The sequence below is a fragment of the Heptranchias perlo genome, chromosome 10 (assembly GCF_035084215.1).
Source record: "Heptranchias perlo isolate sHepPer1 chromosome 10, sHepPer1.hap1, whole genome shotgun sequence".
In the NCBI taxonomy this organism is placed as follows: domain Eukaryota; kingdom Metazoa; phylum Chordata; class Chondrichthyes; order Hexanchiformes; family Hexanchidae; genus Heptranchias; species Heptranchias perlo.
In genome coordinates, this window is record NC_090334.1 from 78,030,949 (window position 1) to 78,050,471 (window position 19,523).

Sequence of the window (19,523 nt, forward strand, 5' to 3'; positions counted from 1 at the left end):
TAATGAATTATTAATACGGGCGCCTTTGGTGCTTGATTGAGTTCCATGCCTCACAGCTATCCCCTCTGCTCCCTCACTTTAGTGCCAATCTGTCAAAGGCTGCCTGGGGAACGCTGGAGAAAAACGGGACCCAACTGATGATCCGCTCGTATGAACTGGGAGTTCTGTACCTGCCCGAGGCTTTTGTAAGTTCATTCTGTGAAACTGTGTATCGACTTCTCTTCTTACTTATCTTTGGTCTAAATACAGCTGGATTGAACCGTTTTTTGATGTTTTTACTTGGCAATTTAACAAGCTGGTCTACCTTTTCTTTTTGTTTTGTCTGCTTTAATTTCTTCAAAAAAAACCCCCCCAATTTCCCCTCTCCTCTCCTGAAGGTGCTGACAGTCACTGGGAGATCACTCCGAAGGGACTCACATAATTGTCCAACTAGCCATTCGGCGTGAGTGAACCTGGACAGTGACTGTTGGTAGGCGAGTTGACCACAGGGAAGGAGGGGTGAGCACCCGTGGCTCAGTGGGTAGCTCTCTCTCGCCTCTGAGTCAGAAGGTCGTGGGTTCGAAACCCACTCCAGAGACTTGAGCACAAAATCTAGTCTGACATTCCCAGTGCCAGTACTAAGGGAGTGCTGCACTGTCAGAGGCACTGTCTTTCGGATGAGACATTAAACCGAGGCTCCATCTGCCCTCTCAGGTGGACGTAAAAGATCCCATGGTACTATTTTGAAGAAGAGCAGGGGAGTTCTCACAGAAACACAGAAAATAGGTTCAGGAGTAGGCCATTCGGCTCTTCGAGCCTGCTCCGCCATTCAATATGACCATGGCTGATCCTCTATCTCAATACCATATTCCCGCTCTCTCCCCATACCCCTTGATGCCTTTTGTGTCTCGAATCTATCTAGCTCCTTCTTAAATATATTCAGTGACTTGGCCTCCACTGCCTTCTGTGGTAGAGAATTCCACAGGTTCACCACCCTCTGAGTGAAGAAATTTCTCTTCATCTCAGTCCTAAATGTCCTACCCCGTATCCTGAGACTGTGATGCCTCATTCTGGACTCCCCAGCCAGGGGAAACATCCTCCCTGCATCCAGTCTGTCCAGCCCTGTCAGAATTTTGTATGTTTCAATGAGATCCCCTCTCATTCTTCTGAACTCGAGTGAATACAGACCTAGTCGTCCCAATCTCTCCTCATACGTCAGTCCTGCAATCCCAGGAATCAGTCTGGTGAAACTTCGCTGCACTCCCTCTATGGCAAGTATATCCTTTCTTAGGTAAGGAGACCAAAACTGCACACAATACTCCAGGTGTGGTCTCACCAAGGCCCTGTATAACTGCAGTAAGACCTCCTTTACCTATACTCAAATCCTCTTGCAATGAAGGCCAACATACCATTTGCCTTCCTAACTGCATGCTGCACCTGCATGTTTGCTTTCAGTGACTGGTGTACAAGGACACTCAGGTCCCTTTGTACATCAACATTTCCCAATCTATCACCATTTAAATAATACTCTGCCTTTCTGTTTTTCCTCCTGAAGTGGATAACTTCACATTTATCCACATTATACTGCATCTGCCATGTATTTGCCCACTCACTCAACTTGTCTAAATCACCTTGAAGCCTCTTTGCATCCTCCTCACAACTCACGATCCCACTCATTTTTGTGTCATCAGCAAACTTGGAAATATTACATTTGGTTCCCTCATCCAAATTATTGATATATATTGTGAATAGCTGGGGCCCAAGCACTGATCCCTGCGGTACCCCACTAGTCACTGCCTGCCAACTTGAAAAGGACCCATTTATTCCTACTCTTGGTTTCCTGTCTGTTAACCAATTTTCAATCTAATATATTACCCTGTGTCCCATGTGCTTTAATTTTACACACTAATCTCTTATGTGGGACTTTATCGAAGGCCTTCTGAAAATCCAAATAAACCACATCCACTGGTTCTCCCTTATCTATTCTACCAGTTACATCCTCAAAAAACTCCAGTAGCTTTGTCAAACATGATTTCCCTTTCATAAATCCATGTTGACTTTGTCTAATTCCGTTGATATTTTCTAAGTGTCCTGTTATCACATCCTTTATAATAGACTCTAGCATTTTCCCTACTACTGATGTTAGGCTAAAGGGTCTGTAGTTCCCTGTTTTCTCTCTCTCTCCTTTTTTAAATAGTGGGGTTATATTTGCCACCCTCCAATCTGCAGGAACTGTTCCATAATCTATAGAATTTTGGAAGATGACAACCAATGCATCCACTGTTTCCATGGCTACCTCTTTCAGTACTCTGGGATGCAGATTATCAGGCCCTGGGGATTTGTCGGCTTTCAGTCCCATTATTTTCTCCAGCACTATTTTTTTACTAATACTAATTTCCTTTAATTCCTCCTTCTCACTAGTCCCTTGGTTCCCTAGCGTTTCTGGGAAGTTATTTATGTCCTCTTCTATAGGGCGGGGAGTGGGACTAACTGGATTGCTCTTGCATAGAGCCTGCACGGACTCGATGGACCGAATGGCCTCCTTCCATGCTGTAACCTTTCTATGATTCTTGTACCTGTGCAGTGGGAAAACTGCATTCCTGCCAGTGTCAGCATTCCAAGATCGGTTCAGCTGTAACTTTGGGAATTGCTATTAACGAGTGATGTGGAGGAGATCTACAGCATACGGTAGTGCGGTAGTTATCACACTGGACTAGCAACCCAGACGTCATGAGTTCAAATCGTCCCATGGCAAGTTGTGAACTTGAATTGGACCAGCCATATCATCGCCTTGGCGACAACAGCAGGGCAGAGGCTGGGCACTCTGCGATGACAGGCTCACCTCCTGACCCCTCAAAGTCTCTCCACCATCTATGAGGCTCAAGTCCTGGAGTGTGATAGAATACTTACCACTCACCCAAATGGCTGCAGCTGCAACAACACTCAAGGAGCTCAACACCACTCAGGACAGAGCAGTTCGCTTGACCAGTGCCTTTGTCACTGGACTCAATATCCACCCCCTCCATCACCGATGCACTGTGGCTGCCGTATATATGATCTACAGGATGCCCTGCAGCAACTCACCAATGTTACTTTGACAGCACCCTGCGACTTTTTACCATTGAGAAGAAGAGCAGCAATCTCATGGGAACACCATCACCTCCTGGTTACAAATCATCCTGATTTGGGCGTGCATCATTGTTCCTTCATCATCAGGTCAATATCCTGGGATTCTCTATCTAACATCATTGTGGGAGCACCATCATCACAAGGACGCCAGTGGATCGAGGAGAAGGCCCACCATCAGCTGCTCGGGGCTACTAGGGAAGCCTACAGCCCAAGAACAAAATGCCAACACCGGCTGGTTGATCCAAATAGCCTGTCGCTGCATGGGATCTTTTATCTATTATTCCATAACTCAGAGGCTTGGTATTTTGCAGCGAGTGACTCACTTCCTGACTCCCCAAACCTTCTCCACCATCAACAAAGCACAAATCAGAAGTATGATGGAATACTCTTCATTTGCCTGGATGAGTGCAGCAACAACAACGCTCAAGAAGCTCGACGCCATCCAGGACAAAGCAGCCCGCTTGATCGGCAGCCCATCCACCACCCTAAACATTCACTCCCTTCACCACCGGCGCACCATGGCTGCAGTGTGTACTATCTACAGGATGCACTGCAGCAACTCGCCAAGGCTTCTTTGACAGCACTTCCTAAAGCCGGCTTTGCCAACGAGACCCACATCCCCAGAATGAATAAAGAAAAATCTGGTTCACTAATGACCTTCAGGGAGGGGACCTGCCACCCCTCTCAGGTCTGTTGTACACGTGACTCCAATCCCACATTACGTGGTTGATTCTTAATGCCTTCTGAAATGGCTCCTGTGAGCAATTGTACCAAAATTTCTTAGGGCAACTAGATGAGGCTTTGCTAGCTTTCTGAGAGCAACTTAAAAACAAAGGTTCACAGCACCGGGAGCCACGGCTGATGCAGCCGTTTGATAACACAAATGCAACATCATTTTAAAAAAGGCCTCGGTCATGCTGACCTTATAGCATAAAACTCCTTTAACCCTCATTAATTTCAGGGTTGAATGTATCTCCCTCCAGGCGAGAGGTAAGCATTCGCTGTCTGTTTAATTTGACTAATCATCTCTACATGTGCTATTAGACGTGTGACACTGCCTTGATGCTCGATTCATTTGAGCACAGCCGTGTTCTCACAGGGTCGACATGCCAGCTTCCCGAAGGTTTTTTAACGTCCTGATCTGGCCTAGAAACCCTGAAGTTTTGAAGACTGCGATCGAAAGAGTTTTGTTAGTTGAGGGTATCAGTAGATATGGACCTGAGGCGGGTAAATGGGGTTGAGGTGTGAAATCTAAAATTATTAATATTATTTATTCTCAGGATATTGCCCATCCCTTGCTGTCCCAAGAAGCGGTTTGATACAACTGAGTAGCTTGCTGGGCCACTTTGGAGGGCAGTTAAGAGTCAATCACATTGGTGTGGGGACTGGAGTCACGTGTAGGCTAGCTCGGATAAGGACGGCAGGTTTCCTTCCCAAAAGGACATCAGTGGACCGATTGGGTTTTTACAACAACCTGACAACTTCCTGGTCACTATTACTGATTTCAGTTTTTTTAATAAATCTGGAAATAAAAAGCTGATTTCAAATTCTCAAGCTGCCCTGATGGGATTTGAATTGGATTAAAATTCTCAAACATTCTCTGGATTACGAGCCCATTAACATAACCACGACACCACCATACTCTTTTTTAAAGTGACCAATGTGTGACAATCCCACAAAACTCTCTTGTGCTAATTTTATAGGTTTGGTGCCAGAATCACAAGCCACAACTTAAAATGATAGCCTAGTCATCTGTGAAAGGAACTGCTGTTAAATTATGAAGTGTGTTGAGTACTGAAATCTGTTTCTAAAAGGGGAACATCGTTCTGCTGAATTGTCACAATGTCCTCATCACATGGCTTCTACTCCTAATGCCAGTGGAGCAGACCTCAATGATGCTTTGATATCCTTATTCTTATAAAACCTTTGACCCGCTGTGGGTCATACCATGAGATATCAACTAATTAGTACAAAAATTCATTCCCAAACTTGCTCCCAAGTTGGGATCTTGGCCGGTTTGGACAGTGCACCTTCCATTAGCAACTCTGCCTTCTGTAGACCTGAAACTATTAAGCTAGCTAGCTAGGAGCCTGGTGACTAAAACTGATGGCTACCTTGGGGGAGGAAGGAAAGAAAGAACATGCATTTATATAGCGCCTTTCATAACGTCCCAAAGCGCTTTATAGCCAATTAATAATTTTTGAAGTGTAGTCACTGTTGTAATCTAGGAAACGCAGAGCAACCAATTTTCGCACAGCAAGATCCCACAAACAGCAATAAAATAAATGACCAGACAGTCTGTTGTAGTGATGTTGGTTGAGGGATAAATATTGGCCAGGACACCGGGGAGAACTCCCCTGCTCTTCTTCGAAATAATGCCATGGGATCTTTTACATCCACCTGAGAGGGCAAACGGGGCCTGGGTTTAATATCTCATCCGAAAGACGACACCTTCTACAGAACAGCACACCCTCAGTACTGCACTAAAGTGTCAGCCTAGATTTTGTGCTCAAGTCTCTGGAGTGGGAGCTGCACCCACGACGTTCTGACTCAGAGGCGAGAGTGCTGCCCACTGAGCCACGGCTGACACTGTGGAGGACACACAGAGAGAGAGCAGGAAATGGAAGACCTTGTGGCTTTGCCTTGTAAATTAAGAAGACAAATATTCCTTTAATTAAAGAGGGTAAAGAAGCTGCTCTTTGTTTTGATGGTAAAGGTACCCTTGTGGGAATTGTCTCAGCTTTTTTGCAGTGTAATCTCTACCTGTTCCTACTCAATTAAAGTGCCCTCCTTTCTTTAGTGTTTCTCCATAGGAAGCTTGAAAATTATTTTTAAACCAAAGGCTCCAATGGATTTGAAACAGTTACATACTGTGAGAAAAACAAAGGCACGGCCATCGGAATCAAATTAAACCCTTTCCTGCATTTCTGATTTGATTTTTTTTCATCGCTGTCAAAGGAGATTCAATAACGTTGAACAGAACAATTTTGTTCTGTAGATAAACACATTTTACAATACACTGGGATCTTACATGCAAAAAGATTTGATTACTTGGCCACTTCACAATATTACCATCAGTGTTACTGTTATTTTGTAAAGAAAGCACAATGACTTCCAAATGGGCACCTAACATTAAAATATTGTGGGGTGAATTAATGGCTTGCAATCAAATTTCTTTATTTTTCCCATGTAGCACCCGCAGAGGTGGTAGAAAATATGTTTATAAAGAAAGAAAGTCTTGCATTTGACTTTTCAACAGTGTAGTTGGCTCCGTGACCTACTGAGACCTATGGTATAATTTGCCCCTATAGCAGATATATTAGTACATAGGAACAGGAGTAGGCCATTCAGCCCCTTGAGCCTGTTCCACCATTTAATCAGATCATGGCTGATCTGTACCTCAAATCCATTTACCCGTATTTGAGCCACATCCCTTGATACCCTTACCCAACAGAAATCTATCGATCTCAGTCTTCAAAATTTCATTTGACCCAGCATCCACAGTAGATATTTGAAGTTCTGAAGAGGATCTACCAAACTCTTTTTCAAAACAAAATTGCAGCCCCTGGAGTAGTTTCAGAGAACACTGTGACTCTACATGTGCTCTGTGATTCCATACACTTCCTTGTTTGTACACCCCAATGCTGAGGTCTGAAAATTTACAGAAAGAACCTGTATGTCGATAACTGTACTGTACTTTGAAAGCTTTAACGGACCATTGGGTTTTCACCATACTGCTAGCACAACATGTGTTACTTGGTGAAAAACAGGTAGAGTTGGACAAGGAAGGAAAATGGCATAAATTTAAAATTATCACCAAAAGAATGAAGTGGGCGGGGTTAGGATAATTTGTCTTACACAAAGGATTGTTAGGACATGGAATGCCCTGCCAGGAACTGTGGAAAGAGAATCCATTCTAGCTTTTAAAAGGGAAGTGGATAAATACTTGAAAAAGAAAAATTTTAAATGGTATAGGGAAAGAGCGGGTGAGTGAGACTAAGTGGATAGATCTTTCAGAGAGCTGGTACAGGCATGATGGGCTGAATGGCCTCATTCTGTGTTGTAAGATTCTATGAACTGGCAAATCAGCTGGGCAATGGGTTGCCACTGTTTCATGCTCTGTTCCAAAATGGCCGCGTTATGTTTTAAAGAAAGAACTTGCATTTATATAGCGCCTTTCATGACCTCAGGGTGGCCCAATGCACTTCATAGTCAATGAAATACTTTCTTGAAGTATAGTCACTGTCGTAATGTACAGAATCCAGCATTTAAGAATCCAAAATGGTGCAATTAGTTAGTTGGCTGTGACTCTTAACTGATGCCACAAGCTGATTAAGAGTTTGGTACAAACTCATTAGATTAGATTTCTTTATTATCAGTACCCCACCCCTTGGGTCCACCTGCCTTTCTGCCACCACATTCCCTTCTGTTTGCCAGATTTTCCCATGCCTCCCTCCTCCTCTGCTGTAACCATTCACACCTCCTCTGGACCCATCTTTCGTTTCTATAATTGTCTCATTATCACCTCCTTTTGCCATGCACCATCATCCCTTTAGTCATTTAATCACCCCTGCCCTCCACCCTATCCTGCCCTTTTTCTTACCTGCCCCCCTTTTCCCTGGCTCTGTACTTGCCTTAAAGCTGTTAAATCTCTAACATTTTCCAGTTCTGATGAACGATCATCGATCTTAAACATTAACTCTGTTTCCCTCTCCACAGATGCTTACTGACTGCTGAGTGACTCCAGCATTTCCCGTTTTGATTTTGTATTTCTTTATTATGTTTACAACAACTTTATTGTTTCGTTGCCTGTTGAGTATTTTATTTACGGGTGTGTGTTGTAATAAATTGGATAGCCCAGTGGTGAAGGATCGTATACTAGAGCCTAGTCTTCAGTTGCTTCCAAGCCTTTATTCACAGAGTTCCACATTACACTCACACCACACCCTAGATCCGCTCTCTTATAAATGGATACAAGAGTTCGCAACTGATACGAACCACCTGAATACAATTAACACTAATTGATATAAATCATATGGATACAATTAACATGTGTGAAAAATGAATAATCAAAAATACAAGGAGGTAAAGAAGGTTGCAATGGCTGCAGTGAAGGGCTGATGATGGACTGCATTAAAATCAGTGGAGCCGTGTTGAACTGTGCCTTGTATACACATTTATGCTGTCAGTTCATATCATTGTATCCTGTCTCTCTCAATCTTCAGGAAATGGGAACAGGGCGATTCTCGGTGCGCAGAGGTCAACTGCCGGACTGCAAGGCATCAGAGATGTCATTTCCTGTCCCATATGACCTTCCGCCACAACACTACGGCAACAAAGGTAGGTCATTGGCGGCCGTGCCTTCAGCTGCCTCGGCCCTAAGCTCTGGAATTCCCTCCCTAAACCTCTCCACCTCTCTCTCCTCCTTTTAAGACGCTCCTTAAAATCAATCTCTTCGACCAAGCTTTTGGTCACCTGTCCTAATATCTCCTTTATGTGGCTCGGTGTCAAATATTGTCTGATAATCGCTCCTGTGAAGCGCCTCGGAACATTTCACTAAGTTAAAGGTGCTATATAAATGCAAGTTGTTGCTGTTGATTTAAGCCGCAAAGTGAGATTGATGCTTCCTCCTGCTCACTGACGAGAACTAATGAAAAGCAAATTGGAACGTAACATTTAAATTGATTTCTGCAGGAAGAATCCTTAAAGTCCACGAAACTGTGTGCCTTCTCTAGATCACAATCGCAGCTCCCTTCAGTGCTGAGATTTTCTATCCCTAGGGAAGGCGAATGGTCAGTGAGTTTCACTTCCAATTGATGTGAAGAATTTAAGAATGAACCTGCAGCTCTGGCAGAGGCCCAGCGAGATTATCTAATGAGTATCCGACCCATTCAGACCAGGAATCTGCCAGGGCTGATTTCCGCCCCCCCCCCCTCGCAACAATCTCTACTGAGTTGGCTGACCTCAGTTGATGGTACAGGCACTACTCAGCCCCTTGAGTAAGAGAGATGAAAATCAGTCATAGAAAAGAATGACTTACATTTATATGTGGAGATGCATTTATATAGCACCCTTCTCGATCTCAGGATGTCCCAAAGCACCTCACTAAGTACTTTTTGAAGTGTAGACACTGCTGTATTGTAGGAAGTGTGGCAGCCAATTTGCGCACAGCAAGATCCCACAAACAGCACTGAGATAATGACCAGATAATCTGTTTTTCAGCGATGTTGGTTGAGGGATAAATATTAGCCAGGACACTGGGGAGAACTCCCTTGCTCTTCTTCGAAATAGTGCCGTGGGATCTTTTACATCCACCCGAAGGTGCAGGTGGGGGTGAAAGGCGTTATGGTTCCTATGCGTGTGTGTGTAGATATTGGGCAAGAATAGTATCGGGCTTGGCGTGATGTCCCCCTCCTGCGGTTGAACAACCCTCAAAAGGAATCAACACCTTCAGGAAGGGAGATATATTGACGAGGGGATAGAAAAATGTCACTGCTGTATTCAGTGGGTTGTTTAAACATGGCCTTCACCTCTGTCTGCTGGCTGTAACAGCGCAACATGAAATGAGTTTGGGCAGTCTCTGTCCACTATCTTGTGGGCATGGGCCTCAGGACAAGACTAGTCTGAATTTAGCGCTCTCACCTGAAGAGGGGCCAAAGGATGGTTGGTGAAAGATGTGGAAAAATGTCACACTGTGATAGTGATATTCCATCTTTTCAATTTTATTGAGAAGAGTGACGTTTGAGGGAGGAATGTTGACCAGGACACTGGGAGATTGTTCAGAGAGCACCATAGGATCTTGTAACCCGCATCACACTAAACGGGCAGAAACAGGACCTCAGTTTAACATCTCAACTGAAGGACGGCACTTTCAGCAAGGCAGCACTCCCCAATGCAATACTGCACAGGAAAGTCAGTCTCAATTGTGTGCTCAAACCCTGGAGTGGGGCTTGAAGCCACCACCTTCTGACTCGGAGAGTGCTACCAACTGAGCCAAACAGACACACACAACGCACGGCGGGTCAATCAGCACCTGTCCCGGGAGAGGCAGGATTCTGAGTATGTGGTGGAAACCCAAAGCAAGGAATGAGAGTAGAATTGTTTTATAACTAATTGAGATTAATTGCTATGATTAGTCAGCAACTCCATTATCATTGTATCATGTGACATCAGGATGGTAGAAGGCAAACGAGATCATATCACAGCACTGAAGGAGACCATTTGGCCCATCGTGCCTGTGCCAGTTCTTTGAAAGAGCTGTCCAATCAGTCCCACTCCCCTGTTCTTTCCTCATGGCCCTGCAAATTTTTCCTTTTCAAGTATTTATCCAATTCCCTTTAGAAAGTTACTATATAATCTGATTCCACCACCCTTTCAGGCAGTGCATTCCAGATTGTAACAACTCACTGCGTTAAAAAAAATTCTCCTCATCTCCCACCCTGGATTTTTTGCCAATTATCTGTGTCCTCTGGTTACTGACCCTCTTGCCAATAGGAACAGTTTCTCCATATTTACTCTATCAAAACCCCTCATAATTTTGAACACCTCTAATAAATTAAGGAGAGTCTAGAACTAGAGGTCATAGTCTCAGGATAAGGGGTCAGACATTTAGGACTGAGATGAGGAGGAATTTCTTTACTCAGAGGGTTGTGAATCTTTGGAATTCTCTGCCCCAGAGGGCTGTGGATGCTCAGTCGTCGAGTACACTCAAGGCTGAGATGGATAGATTTTTGGACTCTAGGGGAATCAAGGGATATGGGGATCGGGCAGGAAGGTGGAGTTGAGGTGGAAGATCATCCATGACCTGATTGATTGACTCCTGCTCCTATTTCTTATGTTCTTATGTTCTCCCCTTAACCTTCTCTGCTCTAAGGAGAACAATCCCAGCATCTATAGCCTCTTCCCCTCCCTTTAGATGGATTATGGTCTTTCTTCGTCTAGCAACTCTTATGTTCCCATGTTCCTATAACCGGGTGTCCACGCCCGCTCCCAAATGTTGGAATGATTCTTTTTACATTAGGGAACCAATGTGCAGTGGCTGGATATTGAATGCAGCTGTTGTAGATGATGAGAAATATTCTTATTCATTACTGCGTGGTGTCTGCAGAGTAAAATGCTAATTCTGAGGACACCTCTGCAAATTAAACACAATGTTTGACTCACACTGTCAGATTTGAGAGAATAATTTGAATGTTAAGTGTGTTCATACACCAGAGACGGATCAGAGCATACTAGTCCGTTTGTAACATATTGTAATGGTGCTGAACAATCATCACCTCATATCTCTCAACCTAATTGATGTTCACCTTAAATAATTCATTTTTTAAATGCAGCTGCCATTTATAGATTCAATTATTCACTGATGTAGCATTATTTGTTTAAATCTTTCTTTTGTATATATATATAAAATATAAATATATATATATATTGTGTGTGTATATATATATATATATATATATATATACAAAAGAAAGATATATATATATATATAATTATATTTTGCACACAGCAAGGTCTCACAAACAGCACTGAGATAAAAGACCAGATAATCTGTTTTAGTGATGCTGGCTGAGGGATAAATATTGGCCAGGACACTGGGGGAGAACTCCCCTGCTCTTCTTTAAAATAGTGCCATGGGAATATATATATATTCCCATGGCACTATTTCTAAAAAGCAAGAACAAACTAGCCAATAATGAAACGCCGTGGATGAATAAAGAGTTACGGGTAAAATTGAAACTAAAGAGAAAGGCATTCTCTAAGTATATAGACAATAAAGGAGAGGATGATAAAAGGGAACATGAAGAGGTTAGGAAAGAAGTCAAAAAAGCAATAAGGAAAGCAAAGAGGAACTATGAAATTAAATTATCAAGAAATATAAAAACAAATATTATTCTAAAGACACATAAATAACAAAAAAAAAAATCAGAATAGGGATACTCACAGATAACAAGAGCGAAATGGCAGAAATATTGAATAGTTACTTTGCCTCTGTATTTACCAGGGAGACTAACAAGGTGGGCAGGACACTAGAAGTGATCGAAAAAGATATTAAAACATTTAAGATAGAAAGGGGGGAGATAATTGATAAACTAATCAAACTCAGAGAGGTTAAGACCCCTGGTCCGGATGGATTGCATCCGGGCATATGAAAAGATGTTAGGGAAGAGATAGCAGAGGCACTATTACATATATATAAAAATTCACTAGAAAAGGAAATAGTGCCAGAGGACTATATTTAAAAAGGGAGAAAGACTAAGTCGAGGGAACTATAGACCAGTTAGCTTAACGTCAGTGGTAGGAAAGATAATGGAATCTCGACTCAAAGAAATAATAGAAAGGCATCTAGAGAATGAAAATATAAAGAATAGTTACCACAGATTTCAGAAGGGAAAGTCATGCTTGACTAACCTTATTGAATCCTTTGAAGAAGTAACAGAAAGAGTAGACAGAGGAAATACAGTAGATGTAATATATTTGGATTTTCAAAAGGCCTTTAATAAGGTACCGCATAGTAGACTCATGACTATGGTCAGAGCACGTGGAGTCAGACTGGCAAAAGGCGGGAAGTGGTGTTCCGTAGGGATCGGTGCTGGGACCACTGTTGTCCGTAACTTACATTAACGATTTGGATTTGGGAATCAGAAGTACAATTTCAAAATTTGCGGATGACACCAAATTGTGGAGGGCTGTAGGTAATACAGAGGAAGAATGCATCAAAATGCAAGAAGATATTAATAAACTTGCAGAATGGACAGGTAATTGGCAAATGAATTTCAATATCGATAAGTGTTAGAACAGGAAAAAAGAGCCTTTCACTACCTCAGGACATCCCAAAGTGCTTCACAGCCATTGAAGTATTTTTTAAAAGTGTAGCTAATGTCTGTAATGTAATGTGGCAACTATTTTGCACACAGCAAGGTCCCACAAACAGCACTGAGATAAAAGACTAGATAATCTGTTTTAGTGATGCTGGCTGAGGGATAAATATTGGCCAGGACACCGGGGGAGAACTCCCCTGCTCTTCTTCAAAATAGTGCCATGGGATCTTTTATGTCTACCTGGAAGGACAGACGGGGCCTTGATTTAAGGTCAACTCCAACGGTGCAGTGCTCCCTCAGTACTGGCACGAGGAAGTGTCGGCCTAGATTTTGTGCTCAAGTTTCTGGAGTGGGACTTGAACCCACAACCTTCTGACTCAGAGGCAAGAGTGCTGCCCACTGAGCCAAGGAAGGAAAATATGAGTTAAAACAATTTTTTTTAAACTGGTATGTTTGGAGTAGAGCACAGATTGTGAACTTGACACTGATTTTGTACAATGTGTGACCTGCTGACCTCAGCACATTTGACTTCGAAGCACCTCGTACTCTGGAGGGAGCCTTTTAACATCACAGAGAAAGATAACTGCAAGAGATAGTCCGTGTTAGAATATGGTGACACTGTTGAGTTTCCCAATGATGTAAGAAGGCACTACAGCTTCTTGATAAAAGGTAAAGTGTTAAAAAAGGAAAAAGCAGGAACTAAGTGTCACAAAACATATTTGAAAGTTCTTTATCTGAATGCACGTAGCATTCGTAACAAAATGGATGAGTTAACGGCACAAATAACTATGTATGGGTATGATCTTGTGGCCGTTACAGAAACATGGCTGCAGGGTGACAACGACTGGGAATTAAATATGCCAGGGTATTTAACAATCAGGAAGGACAGGCAGGAAGGAAGGGGGAAGTGGGGTGGCTATGTTAATAAAGGAAGGAATCACTGTAATACAGAGAAATGATATCGGGACAAAGGATCAGGATAATGAAACAGTTTGGGTAGAGATAAGGAATAATAAGGGGGAAAAAACACTAGTGGGCGTAGTATATAGGCCTCCTAATAGTTGCAACTCTGCTGGAAGAAGTATTAATCAGGAAATAGTCGGGGCATGTAATAAGGGAACAGCTATAATTATGGGGGATTTTAACCATCATTAACTGGACAAATAAAATTGGGCAGGGCAGCCTTGAGGAAGAGTTTATTGAGTGTATTAGGGATGGATTTCTTGAGCAGTATGTAACTGATCCTACAAGGGGGCTAGCAACCTTGGACCTGGTCCTGTGTAATGAGCCAGGATTAATTAATAATGTCCTAGTTAAGGATCCCCTTGGAATGAGTGACCATAACATGGTTACATTCCATATCCAATTAGAGGGTGAGAAGGTTGGTTCTCAAACAAGCGTACTGAGCTTGAATAAAGGAGACTATGATGGTATGAGAGCGGAATTGATTAAAGTGGACTGAGAAAATAGATTAAAGGGTAAGACGGTACATGAGCAGTGGTGTTCATTCAAGGAGTTATTTTACAACTTTCAAAAAATATATATTCCACTGAGGAAAATAGGGTGTAAAAGAAATGACAGCCATCCGTGGCTAAGTAAAGAAATTAAGGATAGTATCCAACTAAAAACAAGGACATATAAGGTAGCCAAACTTAGTGGGAGGATAGAAGATTGGGAAGTCTTCAAAAGACAGCAAAAAGTAACTAAAGGATTGATTAAGAAAGGGAAGATAGATTATGAAAATAATTTAGCAAAAAATATAAAAACAGATAGCAAGAGTTTCTATAGTTATATAAAAAGAAAAAGGGTGGCTAAGACAAACGTAGATCTCTTAGAGGATGAGACCAGGAAATTAATGGTGGGAAACATGGAGATGGCAAAAATGCTGAACAAATATTTTGTTTCAGTCTTTACGGTAGAGGACACTAAGAATATCCCAACACTGGACAAATAGGGGGCTCTGGGGGGGAGGAGCTAAATACGATTAAAATCACTAAGGAATTGGTACTCAGTAAATTAATGGGACTCAAGGCGGATAAATCCCCTGGACCTGATGGCTTACATCCCAGGGTCTCGAGGGAAGTGGCAGTAGGGATTGTGGATGCTTTGGTAATAATTTTCCAAAATTCTCTGGACTCGGCAAAGGTCCCGGCAGATTGGAAAACTGCTAATGTAACACCCTTATTTAAAAAGGGTAGTCGGCAGAAGGCTGGAAATTATAGACCAGTTAGCCTAACATCTGTGGTGGGTAAAATTTTGGAGTCTATTATTAAGGAGACAGTAGCGGAACATTTGGATAAACATAATTTAATAGGACAAAGTCAGCATGGCTTTATGAAGGGGAAGTCATGTCTGATCAATTTGCTTGAGTTCTTTGAAGACATAACGTACAGGGTGGATAAAGGGGAACCAGTGGACGTAGTGTATTTAGACTTCCAGAAGGCATTTGACAAGGTGCCACATAAAAGATTATTGCTCAAGATAAAGAATCACTGGATTGGGGGTAATATTGTGGCATGGGTGGAGGATTGGTTATCTAACAGGAAGCAGAGAGTTGGGATAAATGGTTCATTCTAGGACTGGCAACCAGTAGCCAGTGGTGTTCCGCAGGGGTCGGTGCTGGGTCCCCAACTCTTTAAATCTATATTAACGATTTGGAGGAGGGGACCAAGTGTAACATATCAAAGTTTGCAGATGATACAAAGATGGGAGGGAAAGTAGAGAGTGAGGAGGACATAAAAATCCTACATGGGGATATAGACAGGCTGGGTGAGTGGGCGGAGATTTGGCAGATGCAATACAATATTGGAAAATGTGAGGTTATGCACTTTGGCAGGAAAAATCAGAGAGCAAGTTATTATCTTAATGGCAAGAAACTGGAAAGTACTGCAGTTCAAAGGGATCTGGGGGTCCTCGTGTAAGAAAATCAAAAAGTTAGTATGCAGGTGCAGCAGGTGATCAAGAAGGCCAACGGAATGTTGGCTTTTATTGCTCGGGGGATAGAATATAAAAACAGGGAGGTATTGCTGCAGTTATATAAGGTATTGGTGAGACCGCACCTGGAATACTGCATACAGTTTTGGTGTCCATACTTAAGAAAAGACATACTTGCTCTCGAGGCAATACAAAGAAGGTTCACTCGGTTAATCCCGGGGATGAGGGGGTGGACATATGAGGAGAGGTTGAGTGGACTGGGACTCTACTCATTGGAGTTCAAAAGAATGAGAGGCGATCTTATTGAAACATATAAGATTGTGAAGGGGCTTGATCGGGTGGATGCGGTAAGGATGTTCCCAAGGATGGGTGAAACTAGAACTAGGGGGCATAATCTTAGAATAAGGGGCTGCTCTTTCAAAACTGAGATGAGGAGAAACTTCTTCACTCAGAGGGTAGTCGGTCTGTGGAATTTGCTGCCCCAGGAAGCTGTGGAAGCTACATCATTTAATAAATTTATAACAGAAATAGACAGTTTCCTAGAAGTAAAGGGAATTAGGGGTTACGGGGAGCGGGCAGGAAATTGGACATGAATTTCGATTTGAGGTTAGGATCAGATCAGCCATGATCTTATTGAATGGCGGAGCAGGCTCGAGGGGCCGATTGGCCTACTCCTGCTCCTATTTCTTATGTTCTTATGTTCTTATGTTGACAAAGAGAGAACTGATTTTACAGCAGATTGTGGGAGAGTATGACCCCTCTTGATGTTGCAGATCTAGTGTGAGCGGGGTCACCATAACAACCATCACAAACTCATTAACACCCGAGAAACTATGCCATCTCTGTTGCTTCAGAAATGACCTGCAGGCCTGGTTGTATGTAGAATAGGACAGTTAGTAAAATCTTTACGGTTTTTGCACGCTGATCCCCATCATCTCTTTCCAGTTGTTTTGTCTGTCAGCTCGGGTGGTGATAAAGTGGGTGTTGGAGTTTGGGCCAGTCCATCAGAGCTAATTCTGCACAGGCCAGGAATCAACCCTAAGGCTTACATAGTCTGTACAATTCAGAACTGGGTAGGGGTCACTAACCCTCCAGGAATTATCCTGAAGTCTCCAGGAATTAAAGATTAATCTCCAGGACACTGTTGAGAGCAAAAACCCGGGGAGAAAAATCACAGGGACATTAAACAAAATTGTGGGTTTTTTAAAAATTTTCTTTGAACGCTTTTGCTTATTAGTTATAAATATATCGGACATGGGAAATAAGGCTGTTTAACTGACAGTCAAGAATCATCGAGTAGGGTAATAAAGAGTATTCTCTTTATAATTGGCTGTGGGAAGACAGGGCATCGCGAGGATGGAGATGTTGGGTGACCAGTGGCGGGGGTGGGGCACCGCGAGGATGGACATGTTGGGTGACCAATGGCGGGAGTGTGGGGCACCGTGAGGATGGACATGTTAGGTGACCATTGGCGGGAGTGTGGGGCACCGCGAGGATGGACATGTTGGGCGATCAATGGCAGGAGTGTGGGGCACCGCGAGGATGGACATGCTGGGTGACCAATGGCGCGAGTGTGGGGGTGGGGCACCGCGAGGATGGACATGTTGGGTGACCAGTGTGGTGGGTGGGGCACCGCGAGGATGGACATGTTGGGCGATCAATGGCAGGAGTGTGGGGCACCGCGAGGATGGACATGTTGGATGACCAATGGCAGGAGTGTGGGGGTGGGGCACCGCGAGGATGGACATGTTGGGTGACCAGTGGGGGGGGTGGGGCACCGCGAGGATGGACATGTTCGGTGACCAATGGCGGGGGTGGGGCACTGCGAGGACAGACATGTTGGGTGACCAATGGTGGGGGTGGGGCACCGCGAGGACGGACATGTTGGGTGACCAATGGCGGGGGTGGGGCACCGCGAGGACGGACATGTTGGGTGACCAATGGCGGGGGTGGGGCACCGCGAGGACGGACATGTTGGGTGACCAATGGCGGGGGTGGGGCACCGCGAGGACGGACATGTTGGGTGACCAATGGTGGGGGTGGGGCACCGCGAGGACGGACATGTTGGGTGACCAATGGTGGGGGTGGGGCACCGCGAGGACGGACATGTTGGGTGACCAGTGGGGGGGTGGGGCACCGCGAGGATGGACATGTTGGGTGACCAATGGCGGGGGTGGGGCACCGCGAGGACGGACATGTTGGGTGACCAATGGTGGGGGTGGGGCACCGCGAGGACGGACATGTTGGGTGACCAATGGTGGGGGTGGGGCACCGCGAGGACGGACATGTTGGGTGACCAATGGCGGGGGTGGGGCACCGCGAGGACGGACATGTTGGGTGACCAATGGTGGGGGTGGAGCACCGCGAGGACGGACATGTTGGGTGACCAATGGTGGGGGTGAGGCACTGCGAGGATGGACATGTTGGGTGACCAATGGCAGGAGTGTGGGGGTGGGGCACCGCGAGGATGGACATGTTGGGTGACCAGTGGGGGGGGGGTGGTGGGGCACCGCGAGGACGGACATGTTGGGTGACCAATGGTGGGGGTGGGGCACCGCGAGGATGGATATGTTGGGTGACCAATGGCAGGAGTGTGGGGCACCGCGAGGACGGACATGTTGGGTGACCAATGGTGGGGGTGGGGCACCGCGAGGATGGACATGCTGGGTGACCAATGGCAGGAGTGTGGGGCACCGCGAGGGTGGACATGTTGGGTGACCAATGGCGGGAGTGAGGGGGCGGGGCGGTTGGAGGTAGGAGATCATGTGACAAGACCTCCAGGAATATGTCCAACCAGAGTTGACAACCTTCGAACTGGGCTGTGCCTTTTCTCAAACAAACTGTTGGGGAAACTTGTTTCTTTTATTTAAAAACTCCTAACGATTTTAGTCATCACCCAGCTGGTTTCTTTTCCCTTTGTTCTTTCTCTTGATCTGTAATTTATCCAAAACATAAAGGAAAGGCTTTTGCCAAAGAGTGCTGATTGATGCTAACACCCTTTTACTTTTTTTTAAAAGATTTTTTTTTTGTATTTTCATTTGAAGTTCTTGTAGTCGTGTTTTAGTTTCCCTGCAACACACCAGTCTGAGAAGAAATAAAGAAAGAACTTGCATTTATATAGCACCTTTCACGACCCCAGGATATCCCAAAGCGCTTCACAGCCAATGAAGTACTTTTTTGAAGTACTGTTGTAATGTAGGAAAGGCGGCAGCCAATTTGTGCACAGCAAGATCCCTCAAGCAACGATGAGACAAATGACCTGCTGAAGAAGCTAGAGAGTCTGATCTCGGAGAATGGGCAATTACTTCCAAACTGTTTGAGATTCTAGCTCTTTGTAATAATAATAATACTTGTTCTCATGGTGCCCAGATGCACTGATTGGGTTTAGGAGTCAATTGTCACAAATTGCTTTGAATTTAATACCTGCACAATGTTCTACAGCAGAATCAAAGCAAGTAGAATCCTCCTCCTTTCTGTGTGTCCTGCAGTCCTGCTTTGTCTTCATGTGTTGTTCCTCTGAAGTTCTTTCTGTCTGTCTGTCTGTATCTCTCCCTTCTACTTTTCTGCCATACCACCTTCTCTCTCTGCATTTCTCTCTCTCTCTCTCTCCTCTTCTCTCCTACTCCTCTCTCCCCTCTGTCCCCTTTCTCCCACTCTTTC

General features: G+C 44.2%; 1 protein-coding gene across 6 annotated transcripts in view; it reads left to right on the plus strand.

The window, feature by feature from the left end:
• The window catches only part of tdp1 (tyrosyl-DNA phosphodiesterase 1), a 167,320-nt gene that overhangs the window by 121,802 nt on the left and 25,995 nt on the right, over positions 1–19,523 (plus strand). For all 6 annotated transcript variants that reach the window (XM_067992057.1, XM_067992055.1, XM_067992054.1 and 3 more), the window contains 2 exons: positions 83–185; positions 8,334–8,448. In XM_067992057.1, the coding sequence (XP_067848158.1) occupies positions 83–185; positions 8,334–8,448 (218 nt within the window). The remainder of the gene's footprint in view (positions 1–82; positions 186–8,333; positions 8,449–19,523) is intronic.